General features: G+C 41.1%; 1 protein-coding gene across 2 annotated transcripts in view; it reads right to left on the bottom strand.

Moving 5' to 3' along the window:
• The window catches only part of nipal2 (NIPA-like domain containing 2), a 39,937-nt gene extending 25,169 nt beyond the window's left edge, over nucleotides 1-14,768 (bottom strand). The window contains exons 1-3 of one of the 2 annotated variants that reach the window (XM_012964541.3): nucleotides 14,445-14,768; nucleotides 2,698-2,766; nucleotides 1,500-1,671 (exon numbers count right to left, since the gene is read on the bottom strand). In XM_012964541.3, coding sequence (XP_012819995.1) covers nucleotides 1,500-1,671; nucleotides 2,698-2,766; nucleotides 14,445-14,537 — 334 coding nt within the window. In that variant the 5' untranslated portion in view covers nucleotides 14,538-14,768. 2 annotated transcript variants of the gene reach the window in all.
• Nucleotides 14,769-16,226: the final 1,458 nt, after the last annotated feature.

The following is a 16,226-nucleotide window of genomic DNA, read 5'->3' as shown; positions in this document are numbered from 1 at the left end:
GGCTCATGGCACACTTGGTGTATACTTATTTCAGCTTGCTGATAAGTGCCCCAGTCCTGCCAAGGGGCCTGTCATTCATTTCTTATTGCTGCTTTTCTCAACCAAAATCTTCCATTGAAACAACCCCACACCTAGTGTCTCATACCACGTTTTAATGGCAATTGATCTAATGAGTTGGGCCCACTTTACCTCCTGTGTTGGTCTGGTGGGATATGGACCCCTAAGGGGTGTCCTAATTGTGTGTATACTATAATTCTTTCCAGGTTAAAGAGAGTTTCCTCTGCAATTCAGCAGTAACCACTAGGTGGTGGTGTTCTGCAATATAAAAGAGGATGACTCACAAACCATGAAGTCTTTTCCTCCTGGGACTTCCCCTCTTTCAGAGGTAGCTACAGGATCCAGTAAGATAAATCAGATATTTTATAGTCACTCTAAAGGTGGCCATACACGCACCAATAATATAGTACGAAACCTCGTTTCGTACGATATTCGGTGCATGTATGGTATGTCGGCGAGTCGACCGATATCGCAGGAAGCTGCTGATATCGGCCGACTCGCCAATCGGACCAGTTTGAAAATTTTGATCGGCTGCCATAGAAGGTGTCTGACCAAAATCTCCCTTCAGCGCTGAATCGGCAGAAGGAGGTAGAAATCCTATTGTTTCTACCTCCTTACCTGCCGATTCAGCCCTGAATGGTGTGTGGATCGCCACCTGTATGGCCAGCTTAAGAGTGAAAGGATAGATAGTGTATGTAGTTGGGCAGTCTGAAGGCCCTCTGAGGAAATCATAAGGCAAGTTGAGATACTCGCCTCAGCTGGCAGCAACCTACCAAGGGCGGCAAAAAGCCAGATGTTCTTCTAATGCAGAGAGGGCTATTGAACTTACCACCCTCTGATGTGAAAAAGTTGTCAAAAAAAAAAAACCATGGAGGGTTGTCATGGGGGCAGCATCAATTTGGCCGTCTCAGGTGGCTAGTTCCCCATAAGTGAAACGCCACTACGTATGTGTTTCTTTGGCTTTCTTAAGTCACCCGACGTTACCTCACGAGAAAGTGTATGGCCATCTCAGCCAGCTCTGAGGCAAACATATACTTTATCAGCTTAGGCTAAAAGCAAATAACGTTTATAACATACAAAATCATTTAAATTGTTGGTATTACTTTCCTTTTGGTACTGCTAGTTCCTAGGGAAGAGTCAAGGCGAAGACACAGACAAATCTCCTGGTATGACCTTAGCTCTGACATGGGAAAGTTATATGCATTGCTCCTAGGGGAAATGGTATATTTAAGGCATAACACCTATGCAGCACCCTGTTTGCTCCTGTTTATCTGTGTTTTGTGCAGCTAAGAGTAAGTTTCAAGGCCCCTCAGAGACAGATTAATCATAGTAAAAATAACTTCAAGGCTGACAGATTTTGTGGTCCCATGCAATAAGCTGTGTGTTTGCCGTTACAGCCTAAAAGGAGGATTATTATTAGAAACAAAGAAGACACAACTCACCTATTACAGCCACACATCCTAATGGGGCAATGAGCGTAGCTGGGGCAAAGCCATAGGCTGCGAAGTTTCCAAGCTCACCGGCTCCCATGAGGAACATTCCAAACCACCATAACTTGCTTTTGTAATAGGGCAAAGGGTCTTGCCGACACGCGAGCCGGACATGGGTGTATTTCTGAAACAGGATTGTTTGGAACAATCAGTGTTAATAGCAATTAGTTAATACACCACCACATAATAAAATAAGGTTAGGTCCAGCTTAGAATATTGTATATTAGGCAAAAGTGCCAGCTTTGGCTATATGGTCTGCAGATCCAGCTAACTTTCCCATGAGTTATATTTATTTCTTTGTAAAACTGCAAAAATTACTCATGGCTACATTTATCTAGAAATTAAGTTTGTGAGAATGTGAAAGGCTTGTGATGTTGATCTGCTTAGAATATTATATTAACTGTGCATGTCTTACTAAGTGTCAATATGATAGTACTATGCTGTCTAGTGTGTGGTTAGTTGCCTGGGTCAGTTCAATGGCAAATAAAGCCATTTGGGTTCTCCAGCCAACAAGCTCCTGGCCATTCTCAAGCAACTCAAATACACTATTCAGTTTGTATTACTGAGGCTAGCTCCATCAGAGGGGCTGAGGCCTACTGAAAAGTAGCTCAGAGTGACCGAACTTGTTCCAAGTGAGTGTCTAGATTAATAGATTGATATAGCTGGTATAGGCAAGGTAAGGTCTAGGACTTATGCAACTCAACTGTCCAGCTGTAGAGGCTGTATGAAACCTGTTATCCAGAATGATGAGAACCTGGGGTAATCCCAGGGGGACTTTGTGTAATCTGGATCTCCATACTTTATATTATTAAAAAAATTGTATTATTTGATTAAAATAGAGTCTATGGTAGGAGGCCTTCCCATAATAGGGAGCTTGCTGCATGAAGGGTTTCTGGATAATGGGTCATGTACTTGTACACGTATATATCAGCATAGCTAAAGCAACATATAATCCATGCTCTAGGATATATTCATTAGCAGCTGTATGGTTATACTGTATGTTGCTGTTTGAACTCTGCCTGGCCAATAGCCAACATTTAACATGAAACTAAGGGCGCCACTCTGTTATTTTTTAGTTGCATTTTAAATATTTACCAATACCTTTATAGTGAGCCAGTAAGCTTATGTACAGGATATATAAATGAGTTACCTGGAGATTTAGAGAGATGCTTATTAAGAAACTTCCAAAGATTGACAAAACAATGCCAAGGATTTCAGCCTGAAATAAAAGGTAGAAGTTTTGTTTAGAACAATATATATAGCACAGAAATCAGTCTTAAAGGAGAAAGAAAGGTAAAAACTAAGTAAGCTTTATCAGAAATACAGCCACTGTATAAAGCACTCACAGAAACGCTGCACTGACTTCTCTGTTAAAAGATTTCTTGTGTCTGTAATTCCTGTGCCAGAGACATGCAGCTCTCTGTTCTCTGCTTTTTCCTGCTCCCCCCTCCCTCAAGAATGCTAAGAACTCACTCCCCCCCTTAGGAATGTGGATCTGAGCCAATCAGCAGGAAGCTGACTCATAGTCTAACTAACTGAGCATGTTCACTTGGTCTGGGTGTCTGTGCAGGAGTGAGGCATTATGGGAACTTTCTTTACACAGCTCAGTGTTTTTTCTTCCTGTTTGGCTTCTGATCATCTGAACAGGAGAAATATGGGGAGACTTAAGGGCACTATTGAGACAACTGAAGGTATGCCTGCAGCTTCAGATTAACTCTTTATTAGCCTTTCCTTCTCCTTTAAATGCCCACTGCTTTTGCTCCAAGTGTTGAACAATATGTTAGGTGTCCCCCTGTGAATTATATCTTTAAGTTATTTCCTTGGGCCATTGTACCTCTTATAAAAAAAGCAGTTTTTTTTTTTTTTATTTAATTTTGAAATTTCACATGGGGCTAGCCATATTCTTCATTTCCCAGGGTGCCACAGCCATGTGACCTGTGCTCTGATAAACTTCAGTCACACTTTACTGCTGAGCTGCAAGTTGGAGTTATATTAACCCCCTCCCCCCAGCAGCCAATCAGCAGAACAATGGGAAGGGAGCAAGACAGCAGCTCCCAGTAGGTATCAGAATAGCACTCAATAGTAAGAAATCCAAGTCTGGCTTGGGACTCCCCCAGTTACATGGGAGTAGGAGAAACAATAGGTTAGCTGAAAGCAGTTCTAATGTGTAGCGCTGGCTGAAAGCTCAGACTCAGGCACAATGCACTGAGATGGCGCCTACACACCAATATTACAGCTAAAAACAATACATTTGTTGGTTCAAGAATAAAATATTAAATGGTAGAGTGAATTATTTGCTATGTAAACAGTGTCATTTAGAAATAAAAAGTATATCCCTTTAAAGACATTAACTCCTATCCCCTTTCTGCCTTGTGAGCTAACCTTAAAATTGCAGCTGAACCAGTTTTACTTTGGACTTAGAGTAAATCTCTAATGAATGGAGAAACACACATTTAATAACCCTACTTTTATTAAATTAAATACAGTGATCAAATAAAATGCCATGACAGCTACTAAAATAGTGTGACCTCAGTAAGGGACGTAAATACGGGAACGTACAATAACCTGCTTCCTATAAACCCAAGACACTTGGGCAGGAGGCCCTACTCTTACACATTACAAATACCGAAAATGAAAATACAATAGCTGCATGTAATACACAATGTATAGAAGCTACGCTGCCCCCTGGGTATAAACACCAGAAGCGCTTGATATTCATACAGCTCGGGCCTATCAGGAGTCCAGAGCAAAGATACATAAAGAATGTCATGACTGAAAAATGCCTTAACTGTGGGTTATTAAAGCCTCACGGTGCAGGCAAGTAATGCTTGAACTAAACAGATTTTATATTCCCGTTTTACAAGACAGACCAACATAAATCACTAAGCACATGCAGGTCCCAGGATATAACATCTGAAAGGAGGCATGAAACAAGGAACATTATGGGCTTATTTAGCAATTTTCAAGTTTGTGAATTCTAGAGTTTTTTTTTTCTAATTTGAATAAACTCGCATTTAAAAAAAAAACTCAAATGTTTGCTCATTTATTAATATGGAAACCGTGTTTGAATTTTTGACTTTACAAATTAAAAAAACTCAAATTGAAAATATGGCTTGACTTTGCTTATGACAAATCCCGTTGACTTCTACATGAACTCACACGCTTTTAGCTGCATTTAATAAATACAGGTATAGGAACCATTATCCAGAATGCTCAGGACCAAGGGTAATCCTGATAAGGGGCCTTTCCGTAATTTGGATCTCCATACCTTAAGTCTACTAAAAAAATCAATGAACCATTAATTAAACCCAATAGGATTGTTTTGCATCCAATAAGGATTAATTATATCTTAGTTGGGATCAATTACAGGTACTGTTTTATTATTACAGAGAAAAGGGAATCATTTAACCATTAAATAAACCCAATAGGGCTGTTCTGCCCCAATAAGGGGTAATTATATCTTAGTTGGGATCAAGTACAGGTACTGTTTTATTATTACAGAGAAAAGGGAATCATTTAACCATTAAATAAACCCAATAGGGCTGTTCTGCCCCAATAAGGGGTAATTATATCTTAGTTGGGATCAAGTACAGGTACTGTTTTATTATTACAGAGAAAAGGGAATCATTTAACCATTAAATAAACCCAATAGGGCTGTTCTGCCCCAATAAGGGGTAATTATATCTTAGTTGGGATCAAGTACAGGTACTGTTTTATTATTACAGAGAAAAGGGAATCATTTAACCATTAAATAAACCCAATAGGGCTGTTCTGCCCCCAATAAGGATTAATTATATCTTAGTTGGGATCAATTACAGGTACTGTTTTATTATTACAGAGAAAAGGGAATCATTTAACCATTAAATAAACCCAATAGGGCTGTTCTGCCCCCAATAAGAGGTAATTGTATCTTAGTTGGGATCAATTACAGGTACTGTTTTATTATTACAGAGAAAAGGGAATCATTTAACCATTAAATAAACCCAATAGGGCTGTTCTGCCCCAATAAGGGGTAATTATATCTTAGTTGGGATCAAGTACAGGTACTGTTTTATTATTACAGAGAAAAGGGAATCATTTAACCATTAAATAAACCCAATAGGGCTGTTCTGCCCCCAATAAGGATTAATTATATCTTAGTTGGGATCAATTACAGGTACTGTTTTATTATTACAGAGAAAAGGGAATCATTTAACCATTAAATAAACCCAATAGGGCTGTTCTGCCCCAATAAGGATTAATTATATCTTAGTTGGGATCAAGTACAGGTACTGTTTTATTATTACAGAGAAAAGGGAATCATTTAACCATTAAATAAACCCAATAGGGCTGTTCTGCCCCCAATAAGGTGTATTTGGTCTATGTGAGAGGTCCTGTCTGGGCTTCACTGCAGCTTTACAGTGGTGAGTTAAATACAAGGGACCGCGGGGCCCCAGAGGCCAGGAAAGTGCAAGGAATAGAGCACGCTTTAGGTGAACAAAGGAGGTAACAAACCAAAACAGAGACACCTGAAATGAGTTTTTTTTTTTATAGCAAATGAAAAAACTGTGGCACCAAAGATGGCCATACTTCTGCTCTCCCATCAGCCATAGCTGGACAGCATTATCTGGGGGACAGCAAGATTGCTGGCCTTAGGTTTGCATGCTATATATCCAGAGAATCAGAATTAAATGTGTATAGAAAATATAAACACTAGGCATTCTCCAAATTCATAATTTGGATTTGCCCATATGTCTAATCCTCCACAAAAGGGGAAATAGTGGATTGAATCTGAACCCTAATTTCCTTTTTCACGGGCGACTAATCTCCCCGAAATGCCATCCCACCAGCTAGAATGCAAATCGCCGGTGGGATGGCATATGCGGCACCGAAATCACAAAGTTTCCTCTTAAAATAACTTCAGCGATTTCGGCAAATCACCGTGCCACGTAAGCCATCCTATCGCAATTTACATTCTAGCCGGTGGGATGGCATATTGGGGAGATTAGTCGCCCGCAACAAGGGAGATTTGTCGCAGTCGACTAATCTCCCCGTCTGTCATGGCCCTAAAGGAACACCAACATCTAAAAGTGTTTTTAAAGAATGCAAATATACTGTACTGATGCCCTGCAGTGGTAAAACTGCTGTGTTTGCTTCAAAAACACTACTATTGTTTATAATTGGTTTATACCCAGTTAATAACAGATAAGCTGTGCAGATACCCATTGTATGCGACAGAGTTTATCTATTATCTGCTATGTAACCTGTGCCCTTTCTTTGAATGGCTGCCCGATGGCTACACAGCAGCTTGTTTGGATAAACTATAGTAAAGTTTATGAAGCAAAGGCACCAGCTGTACCAGTGCAGGGCAACAGTACATTATATTTTAATTACAATTTACTTTTTTTGGTGTTACTGTGCCTTTAAGCAATGTTGCCACATTCTGGCACATTCCCTATTGGCAGCAACCAAACCGACGCAGGTTAAGGCTACATCATCATCTAATTAAAAAGTTCCAGATGACAGAGCCTGGGTTTTGATTTAAAGCAGCTTGCGACCTTGCTCTTGTCTCCAATTTCCCCCTGGCTTCTGTTCCACCATATCCCATGATTTATTATGAAATATTTTCCTGGACAGAAAGATAGCAGATCAAGTGGGTCTCTGCAGATGCAAGGATGCTTAAGATATTTCACACTCCAAAAGAACTCCAAAAAAGCCATTTGTTGTGCAATATACCAAGGAAACAAACGGGTTAAAATGATTATCTGACCACACACAGGTTAACATGCAACCCAACTAATGAGCAAGCAGATCTATGGGAAACTGGGAACATTGGGTTGTGCATAAATCCAACTGGCCTTCATCGATCGGCCGAAATCTCCGGTAGACTGTGATAAGCTGTGTAGATTCCCATTGTATTTCACAGAGCTTATTTGTGATCTGCTATGTAACCTGTGCCTTTTCTCCTTTTTCATTTTGAATGGCTGTCCCCCCATGGCTACCCAGCATATAAACTATAGTAACTATAACTATGTAATGCAAATACGATATGCAATTAAACTCTCCATTGCAAAGGTTTGTGTTAGAATATTAATTTAAGCAAACAGTTTTGGCTATTGGCAGATTTTCTGTACATATGACCTTTGTGATATAACCATAAAGTAAGGACTAGTGCCTAGCATTATTATAATAATACATCCAATTCCATAGATTTGTGTGCATGAAGGAAGCTCTATTTCTATGGTAAAGAACTTTCTAACTAATAAATATATATGGATTTAGCAGGCATAGCACATTCAGACGTTTCAAGGTTTCCCCCAAGGAAAGACAATGTTCATCATTTTCCATTCCTGAAAGGCATATTCCCTCTCTTCCAAAGGCATTAATACTCTCTTTCTTATGAGCTGTCCCAGGCAGAATTCATTGTCCTCTCAAACACTCGGCCCCTTTGTCTTTCCAGTTACAGTACACACTATGGCTGGTATAAAAGGGACAAGGCCAGTAATAATTGCCAGCTGGACACATTGTTTGTAACTCACATTCCATTTGGAATGATGCTTTCATCCGCATTCTATCCTAACTGGAAATGAACATGTAAGTGTGATATTTGGCTTTGCATTAAAAAGCAACCCTTTTTTTTTTTTTACTTACACATGCCTTTCCTACACTGAAGTGACCCAATGAGGCTCTGGGCTATTTAATACTGAGGAACCTTTGTAAATAGCAAGAGGCAGTGTGTCTGGTGATTTTGTACTGATAATATTTTAATACCAGTTTGGCAGGTGCAGTTTTTGCTTGTTCTCAGCCTAAGGGAGGGCTGCAGGGCTCAAAACTCACGAGGATGCTGTTGGTATCTAGCACTACTAGCATAACAAGTAATTATAGCGTCTTGTAGCAGACAACTTTCATTGCCAGCTGTGGCCTTGGTGGTGTGTAAGGGTGGCCAAATCACGCAATGATTTACTTATCTGGCAACCTTACCAACTGCAGGGATCTTCTAGTGTACAGTGCAGAACTTTCTGGGCCCCCAAGCAGTAGCCTGCTTGCCCTATAATTATGCCCCAGATAGGCTGGAAACAATCACTCACCATCACTCCTAATTGGTCTAAATGGAAATGCATTTGCAATACCAATCCAATGCCATTTAGATAAATTGGGAGAGATTCAGTGTTTGTCACTTGTCGTCACAGCAAAATACCCCAGAATCACTGTATGTGCCTTTGTCCATGAAGGAAATACTTCCCAAGTCAGTCTGATATAAAGTGATTACATTAAGCAATAAGCTGGATTTAACATGTCTCATTAAACACACTAAAATGATCTGCAGACTACTGACAAGGGAATGAGAAGTGCAAACTGCTGGCAGGGAAACCAATACATTTCTGTTACTACCCTAAAGGTGGGCATATATACGGGCAGATTTTATCTGCCGATTTGGGTCCTTTAGACGTATTCGGCAGCTTATCTGCCTATGTATGGGAATCCCCAATAAGCCTACCTGACTGAGATCTAGCCTAATACTGGCCAGATCTTGATCTGGCAGGTTTGCTTTTCCATCGGATCGGGGACCACAACGGCTCATTGATGCAATCCTTGGTCCAACGGCACCTAAGCCCATCAGTCTAACTTGATTGTATTCTGCACAACATGGCAGAATAAGATGAAATTAGCTAATTTGCTTATATGCGCTCATACCTGCATCTCAAGTGTCTTAATCAATGCAATGGTTCAGTATATAAAATATAGCATTTCTAGCCATATTCATTTTTAGGGTTTAGTTCTCCTTCAAATAACTGGCAAGACTGGAAGAAGTTGTAGGGTCTTGTAGTCTCTCTAAAGGTGTAAAGGTGGCCACACACCATCGGTCGCACGAAAGATCATTAAATCCGCCACTAACGTTCAGGGCTGAAACGACAGATAAGGAGGTAGAAACAATAGGATTTCTACCTCCTTTTGCCGATTCAGCCCTGACGGCAGATTTTGCTCAGGCGCCTTCTATGGCACCCGATGAAAATCTTTGAACCTGGCCGATCGGCGAGTCGACCGATATCGACTCGCCGACTTGCCATACACGCACCGAATATTGTGCGAAACGAGGTTTTGTACGATATTATCGGTGCATGTATGGCCAGCTTAACTGGTATCAGCCACACGGAAGGTTTAATAACACCTCAAAGCTCCAACAATGCTAATACAATCAACACCTCACCTTTTATAAAAGGTCTTATGTGACCTGAAACGTTGCTACTGTTTTTGTTTGCCCCAAAAAACTTTGCAATAAAGGCATTTTAATCTACAAAGACATGACATGAGTAACGTTGGAACTTGACCCGCCCTTCTCCCAACCAACAACCCCCTTTTACCTCTTTACTTACCATCCCCAATAAACACACAGACACCAATTCTTGGGATAAAAATGGCCGCAGAAAATTTATTAACAACAAGTGAAGTTTTAATTTAAAACATAACATAAATAACAAATGTGAAACAACATCTCAAACATAACACAAATGTTTGTATAACAAACAAATCAACTTTTAAATAGCCAAACACTGTAACAATCCAATAACTGCGCAGCGCAACTGGCGCTGCCAGCTGCCCTTCTGGCCCGGAACCAACTACCCAACAAAAATCACCTCCTAATCCACTTTCTTACCCCTGAGGTTCCAAGCATGCCAGCCCCACTTAACTATAAAACTCCCCTCCTAACCCAACCATTGCTTTCCCCCAACTTAATCACCCCGCCAACGACACTCCGCTACCTCCACCTCTATAGGGAGGGAGGGTGGGCGTTTCACTCTGCTGACTAAAATGGAGTGAGAAGCGGGAACAGTTACCAGCATTTTATACCCCTTACGAACTAACCAATCACCTGCAACTGGGAGTGGCTAAGTCTGTCCAACGCGCCTGTCATGCCCCTGCTTCCCTACATTTTACTACGGGTCATTGGGCTACTAGAGGTGCTGTTCCTCTGTACCAGGATATGCCGATGGAAAGTGGCCATTGGAGAACCCGCACTACTTCTAACTAATCACAAGGCTTGGTGCTGACTACTACTTTCCAAATTCATCATTCTCTAGAGTCACCATTCCTTCTCATTTCTGGTCTACAACTGTCCCTCTGTGACACCCCAGTATGTCACTCAACCCCCTAAAGACATCACTGATAACACCTCTAAGTTAAATGACTTTGCAGTTTACATGAAAAATGTAGAATGCAACTTCACATTCACATAACTTTCAAAGGATAACCTTTAACTTGCCACTGAATATAGTAGAATACAATGCAGGTATGGAATTCGTTATTCATTACCCGTTATCCAGAAAGCTCCAAATTACGGAAAAGTCATCTCCTATAGACTCCATTTTAATCAATTAATTCAGATATTTAAAACTGATTTCCTTATTATCTGTAATAATAACACAGTAACAATACCTGTACATAATATAATATACACTAAAAAAAGTAAAATGAATGTATGAAGGCAAAAATGTCTTTTTAAATAATATCAGGCTACAACGTTTTGAAACTACAGTATTTAAAAAAAACTGATGCAAATGTTTCTATGGGACTAATGAGGGTCTGCCTATAACAAAACAGCACTGCATGCATATATATATATATACATATAAATATGGACATGGCATGTCATGCAAAATGAAAAGATAAAAGAGCTGTTTAAACCCCAGCTCAGACCTTTTGTCAAGTAAATGACTGAGGGAAACACATGTAAAATAAACCACCTCAGTGAGAACAATAGGTCTGTTTGGCTTTCAGGGCTGAACTGGAAGAAAATGAAACAATACACACAAGGAGATCCTTGTTTTGTGTGAAGCCCCCGCTCTTTACTAAAGGCCCCTTGAGTAGTTTCTAACCCAGTATTTGGGATAACATCCTGTGTCTCTATATTGCACCATGCTGTCCCAAAGGATTGCATTATTAACCAATTTCCCTAATGCTTTAAACCTCCCCCACCCCCAGGGAATGAATAATTACCAAATAAATAGATTAGCATGAAACAAGATCCTAATTAAATCTGTGCTGGAACAGACACGGGCGCAATACTGTTTAAAGCCAAAACAGACACTTTATGAGTCAATTACAGTGCTGGTTTGTGCATTAGATATAACCTTGTATAGTGACATATCCCACAACCCACAAAGTAGTTCAGTCTGCAGGCAAATTCGCGCGACTTCGGAAAACTGATGATGAAAAGAGATGCTAAGGGTTTTCCACCAGAGATTATTGTTGCCAGTGGAAAGCCATTTCAGAGCAGTTAGTCGCCTGCGATAGCAGAGATCTGTTGTGGGCGACTCAAACACTCTGTGGGTAGCCTAACTCCCACTGCACAATAACATATGTATAAATATACTTTGGCCAATAATAGGCAGGTGGGTGGCGAAACAGCTCCATGTGGCAGTAGCAGCTACTAAACGCCAGAAAATACCATGAACAATACTGAGAATTGCCTCTGCTAAAACACACAGAGACAATTAGCAGCAAATTATCAGCATTATCTAATTTTGTAGCTGTGACAAGTAGCTGCTACTAGTAGCTCTGTGTCTCTTCCCCTAAATCATGGCCATCAGATAATGAACACTAGAGCTTGGGCCTTAAAAAATGCAGGAAGATATCATTTATATTTAATAAACCTATAGCAACACTACACAGTTAGGGTCCTTTGGGCCCCTCACCAGTTGCAGGGTCAGCTGTTAGCATTCCCTTTGGGATTAGTTGTGTACCACAGCTATAGAGCTATAGGTGTGAGATGCCCAACATCAAAGCATCATGGGGTAATGTAATAAATGGCCCTGATTTTGCCATGAAACCATTAACTAGTGAATGCTACATGCTGACTGGTTCCTATAGGTTACCATATCTGTTGCTAGATGTTACTGGGCCCCACAGCAAATTCCATATAGGGCCGCCAGACATTGGTATGTTGATCGACTCTATTAAGATATATTAAAATTGCTCACTTATTAGAGTCCTACTGGGCTCACCACACTCCTGGGTTCCATTTGACCGCAGGGCCTGCTTCCTCTGTAGCAACCATTGCATATTGTATTACCCCATATATAGTTAAAAAGGGCCCATAGAAACCCAAGCACGCCACTGGAAGGGAGACAACTTTGGAAACTACATGATATGTGCCACTTGCAGAGCTAAGTTGCTAGGTGTGTTTGTTAAACCAATAAAATATTCTATTCCTCTTCCAAGAACAAACCAAACTTCCACTTTCAGCTTTTTCCCTTCTGGTGATATTAAGAGCTTCATTTATTCCCTGAGTAAAATAGAGAGCAAGTTAACAATAAAGCCAACCAAAGCCTTGGCCATGTCTTACCAACAATAGGTCTTTGTGCTTCCAGAGATAACAGAATTTAGTTTAGCCATAAGCACAAGTCCTGGGTGACAAAAGACATTTTGTGCTTTCTTAACTCATTCACTGCCAAAGGTCAGTTATGCCTTGTACACCCAGGGACAAGAGTAATAATAAACTGCATTGTGGCAGAAACAAAAGCATATGTATATATGCTTGTGATCTAAAGGAGAAAGAAACTCACACATAACCATAGGGCATATTATGCAGCGACACAGAGACCGATGGGGTGTGACCTGGTAACTTTGTGATGTTATGGGCACGTTCAGCATCATAAGTGCTAAATGAAACAGATGTAGTATAAGCCTATTTCGGGAATGTTCCTGCCGTGGTTCCCACTAGGGCCGGGACCCACCTGGCGAATCTCTGGCACCCTAGCAAGCTAGTCTGCCCCTGGGTGTGGGAAAAGATAAGGGGTTACAAAAGGTGGCCAAGAAGCAACTAGAATTGGACCCCAAAACAAAACACCTACATTTTATGAACAAGACATTTTTCATTGATACATACTGAAACGTCTTGTTAGTCAGTGACGCACTGTGCCCCCGGGTCTGCTTCCTCTACACTTAAACCTATGTGGTCAATGTGTTAAGGTGACCCCTGCAGACTAAATTGCCAGCTTATATGTCCATGAATGGGGAAAGCTGATGGGCCTGTCCGACCAGTATTGGCCCTATATCAATCAACCAGCTTTGAAAATCCCGATGAGAAGGGCATCGACACATGGATGCGGTCCTCATCCAATGGATTTCTGTAGCCCCAGCACAATTGTATGAAGGCAGAAAAATAAAATACATTGTGAAAAGTTTTTTTTCAGACAACTACATTTCTGAAACAAGTTTCCAAATGAGCCACAAATAAGTAAAAACAAACACAACAGGAAAAACCTGCCTAAATAATCTGAGATATAATTGCTATTTAGCGGTAGTTGTTGCATCAGAATATCAATCCTATGAGCAATTCCTTACCAAAGGGGCATTTGGCACATCAAAATGAACACCCCCTAAAACCACAATATTATTGATAAATAAAAGTGGGGAAGTTGTTAAATCTCACATCTTTCCCTGATTGGCCAGATCAGTGCACTGCACCCCCTGTAGTATCTCTTCCCAGAATGATTGGATTCAAACATTTCTATGAGCAAAATACAGGGCAAAACCCAAACCTCCCTGGGACAGCGCTGCAAAACATGTTGGCGATTTATAAATACAGGTATAGTTATCCAGAATGCTCGGGACCAAGGGTATTCTGGATAAGGGGTCTTTCCGTAGTTTGGATCTTCATACCTTAAGTTTACTAAGAAATCAATAAAACATTAAACACAATATGATTTTACATCCAGTAAGGATTAATTATATCTTAGTTGGGATCAAATACCAAGCACCAATACCAAGCACCAATCCATTCAATTTGGAGCTTTCTGAATATCAGGTTTCCGGATAATGGATCCCATACCTGTATACATTAAAAAATCTGCTACAGGATTAGGCACCCAAACTGCCTCTTTAGGATGGCACCTACAGAAAGTGCTGGTCACTTACCGGCTGAGCATTTTTCCACAGGTTGCCTATGCTTGTGCTATTGCCATATTCACCAAACTGTCCCAATGTGCTGTTGTCAGACATAAAAGCCATGGGGAGCTGGCTTGCCCCTTCACCAAGGGGAGGACGGGTGGTCTTGTATAGATCTCATAGAAAAGTTGGCAGGAGTTTCCATAGGGCAGAGCGCAGAGCTTGGCTGGGGGAGATGAGGAGCAGCTGTTAGTGCTTCTGTGGCAGACGGAACCCTCCCACTGTGCAATCACTTCCTACTCCCAGAGGGTGTGTAATGCCTAATCCCCAGTGCAACACACCCTTTCTAGCACACTTGTCATCTGACCCCTCCTAATGGTCACAACCGGCCCTGGCTTTTAGCAACACTAGGGGCAAACTCAGTTTTCTATCATAATATACAGAGGGGATTCTGGGAGTTGTAGTTAAGCAACAGCTGGAGCACTACCACTCCTTGCCTTACCTATTTGTTTTGTTTAGAGTAATATTGGCTACAATTACAATTATAATAAAGGAGACGGGAGATGTTATAGCGTCCATGCAGCAACAGAATTTAACAATGGAGCCTATTTATAAAACTTTATAAATGTTCTGGAATGAATGCAGCAATGCCTGGTGTTTAGCCAGCCCAGTATTTGTATTTTACATATATATCAAAATGAGGACAAAATTAGATTGCGGTAAAAGTCACTTTGACTTACTGACCCTGCGCAGCATAAACAGCAGATCAGAGTTGCTTCCCAAGGGGTCTGTTCCCACCAATGCAGATTTAAACACTGAATGCAGATATAATTGGACACAGGTTGTATGTTCTGTGATTAAAGGTGGCCATACATGTACCAAATACGATCTTTCCTGTGACCATTGGTCGAAAAGGTTGTTTGTTCCCTCCATTGATGTTCAGGGCTCAATCGTCAGATATGGAGGTAGAAAAGATAGGGATTCTACCTGACAATTTAGCCCTAAACACAGAGTTTGCTTCGGTGGCTTCAACGGTGCCAGATCAAAGTCTTTTGTCCTGCCTGATCGTCAAGACGACTGATATCTGAAGTTTTTGCGATATCAGTTGTCTCATCGATCCACCATACATGCACCGAATACCGTACGTATTGAGGTTTCTTACAATTATATCGGTGTGTGTATAGCTAGCTTAACAATTCTGTAAAGATTTAGAATTACAGAACTGTGTGAGGTATTGAGGGAACTGGAAGTTTGGCTGGAGAAAGGATCACTCAGTGGTGTACCTAGGCCATGCTTCCCCCACAAATAAATCTTCAGAGGGGCCCGGCGTATAATACAAGCACTATCCATTTGCTCCTCCTGTTCCTCCCCTGCCCACTAGCGTGCCCCCCTTACCTGCACAATTGCTCTCAAGTAGGAGAGTGGTGGGAAGGAAGGGTCTCTCTATAGATATAGAGGAAGCAGACCCCAGGTCAAGCCCCCCCCATGACTGTGGGGTCTGCTTCCTCTATAGTAACACCACTGAGATCACTGCAACAAAGTGAATGGGAGAAGACTGAGGCGGTGTCCCGGCCAGCTGATATGCATTGGTAGATAAGGCTTGGTGTTTCCAGTTCACTGGTGAAAAAAAGATTTTCCCATTCTCATGCTGGTAGGGCAGCTCCAGGCACATGACAGCCACACTATATTACATAAATACATAATGCATAGAGCCAAACAGAAGTGGACAAGTCAGATGTGCACGGTATCCACTGAGTGAAGCTTTCAGTTTTCCATAAAGAGCAAAAGGCAAACAGAGCTGGCAGTGCAAAC

Source organism: Xenopus tropicalis, chromosome 6 (assembly GCF_000004195.4).
Source record: "Xenopus tropicalis strain Nigerian chromosome 6, UCB_Xtro_10.0, whole genome shotgun sequence".
Classification (NCBI taxonomy): Eukaryota; Metazoa; Chordata; class Amphibia; order Anura; family Pipidae; genus Xenopus; species Xenopus tropicalis.
This window is presented reverse-complemented; position numbering and strand designations above follow the sequence as displayed.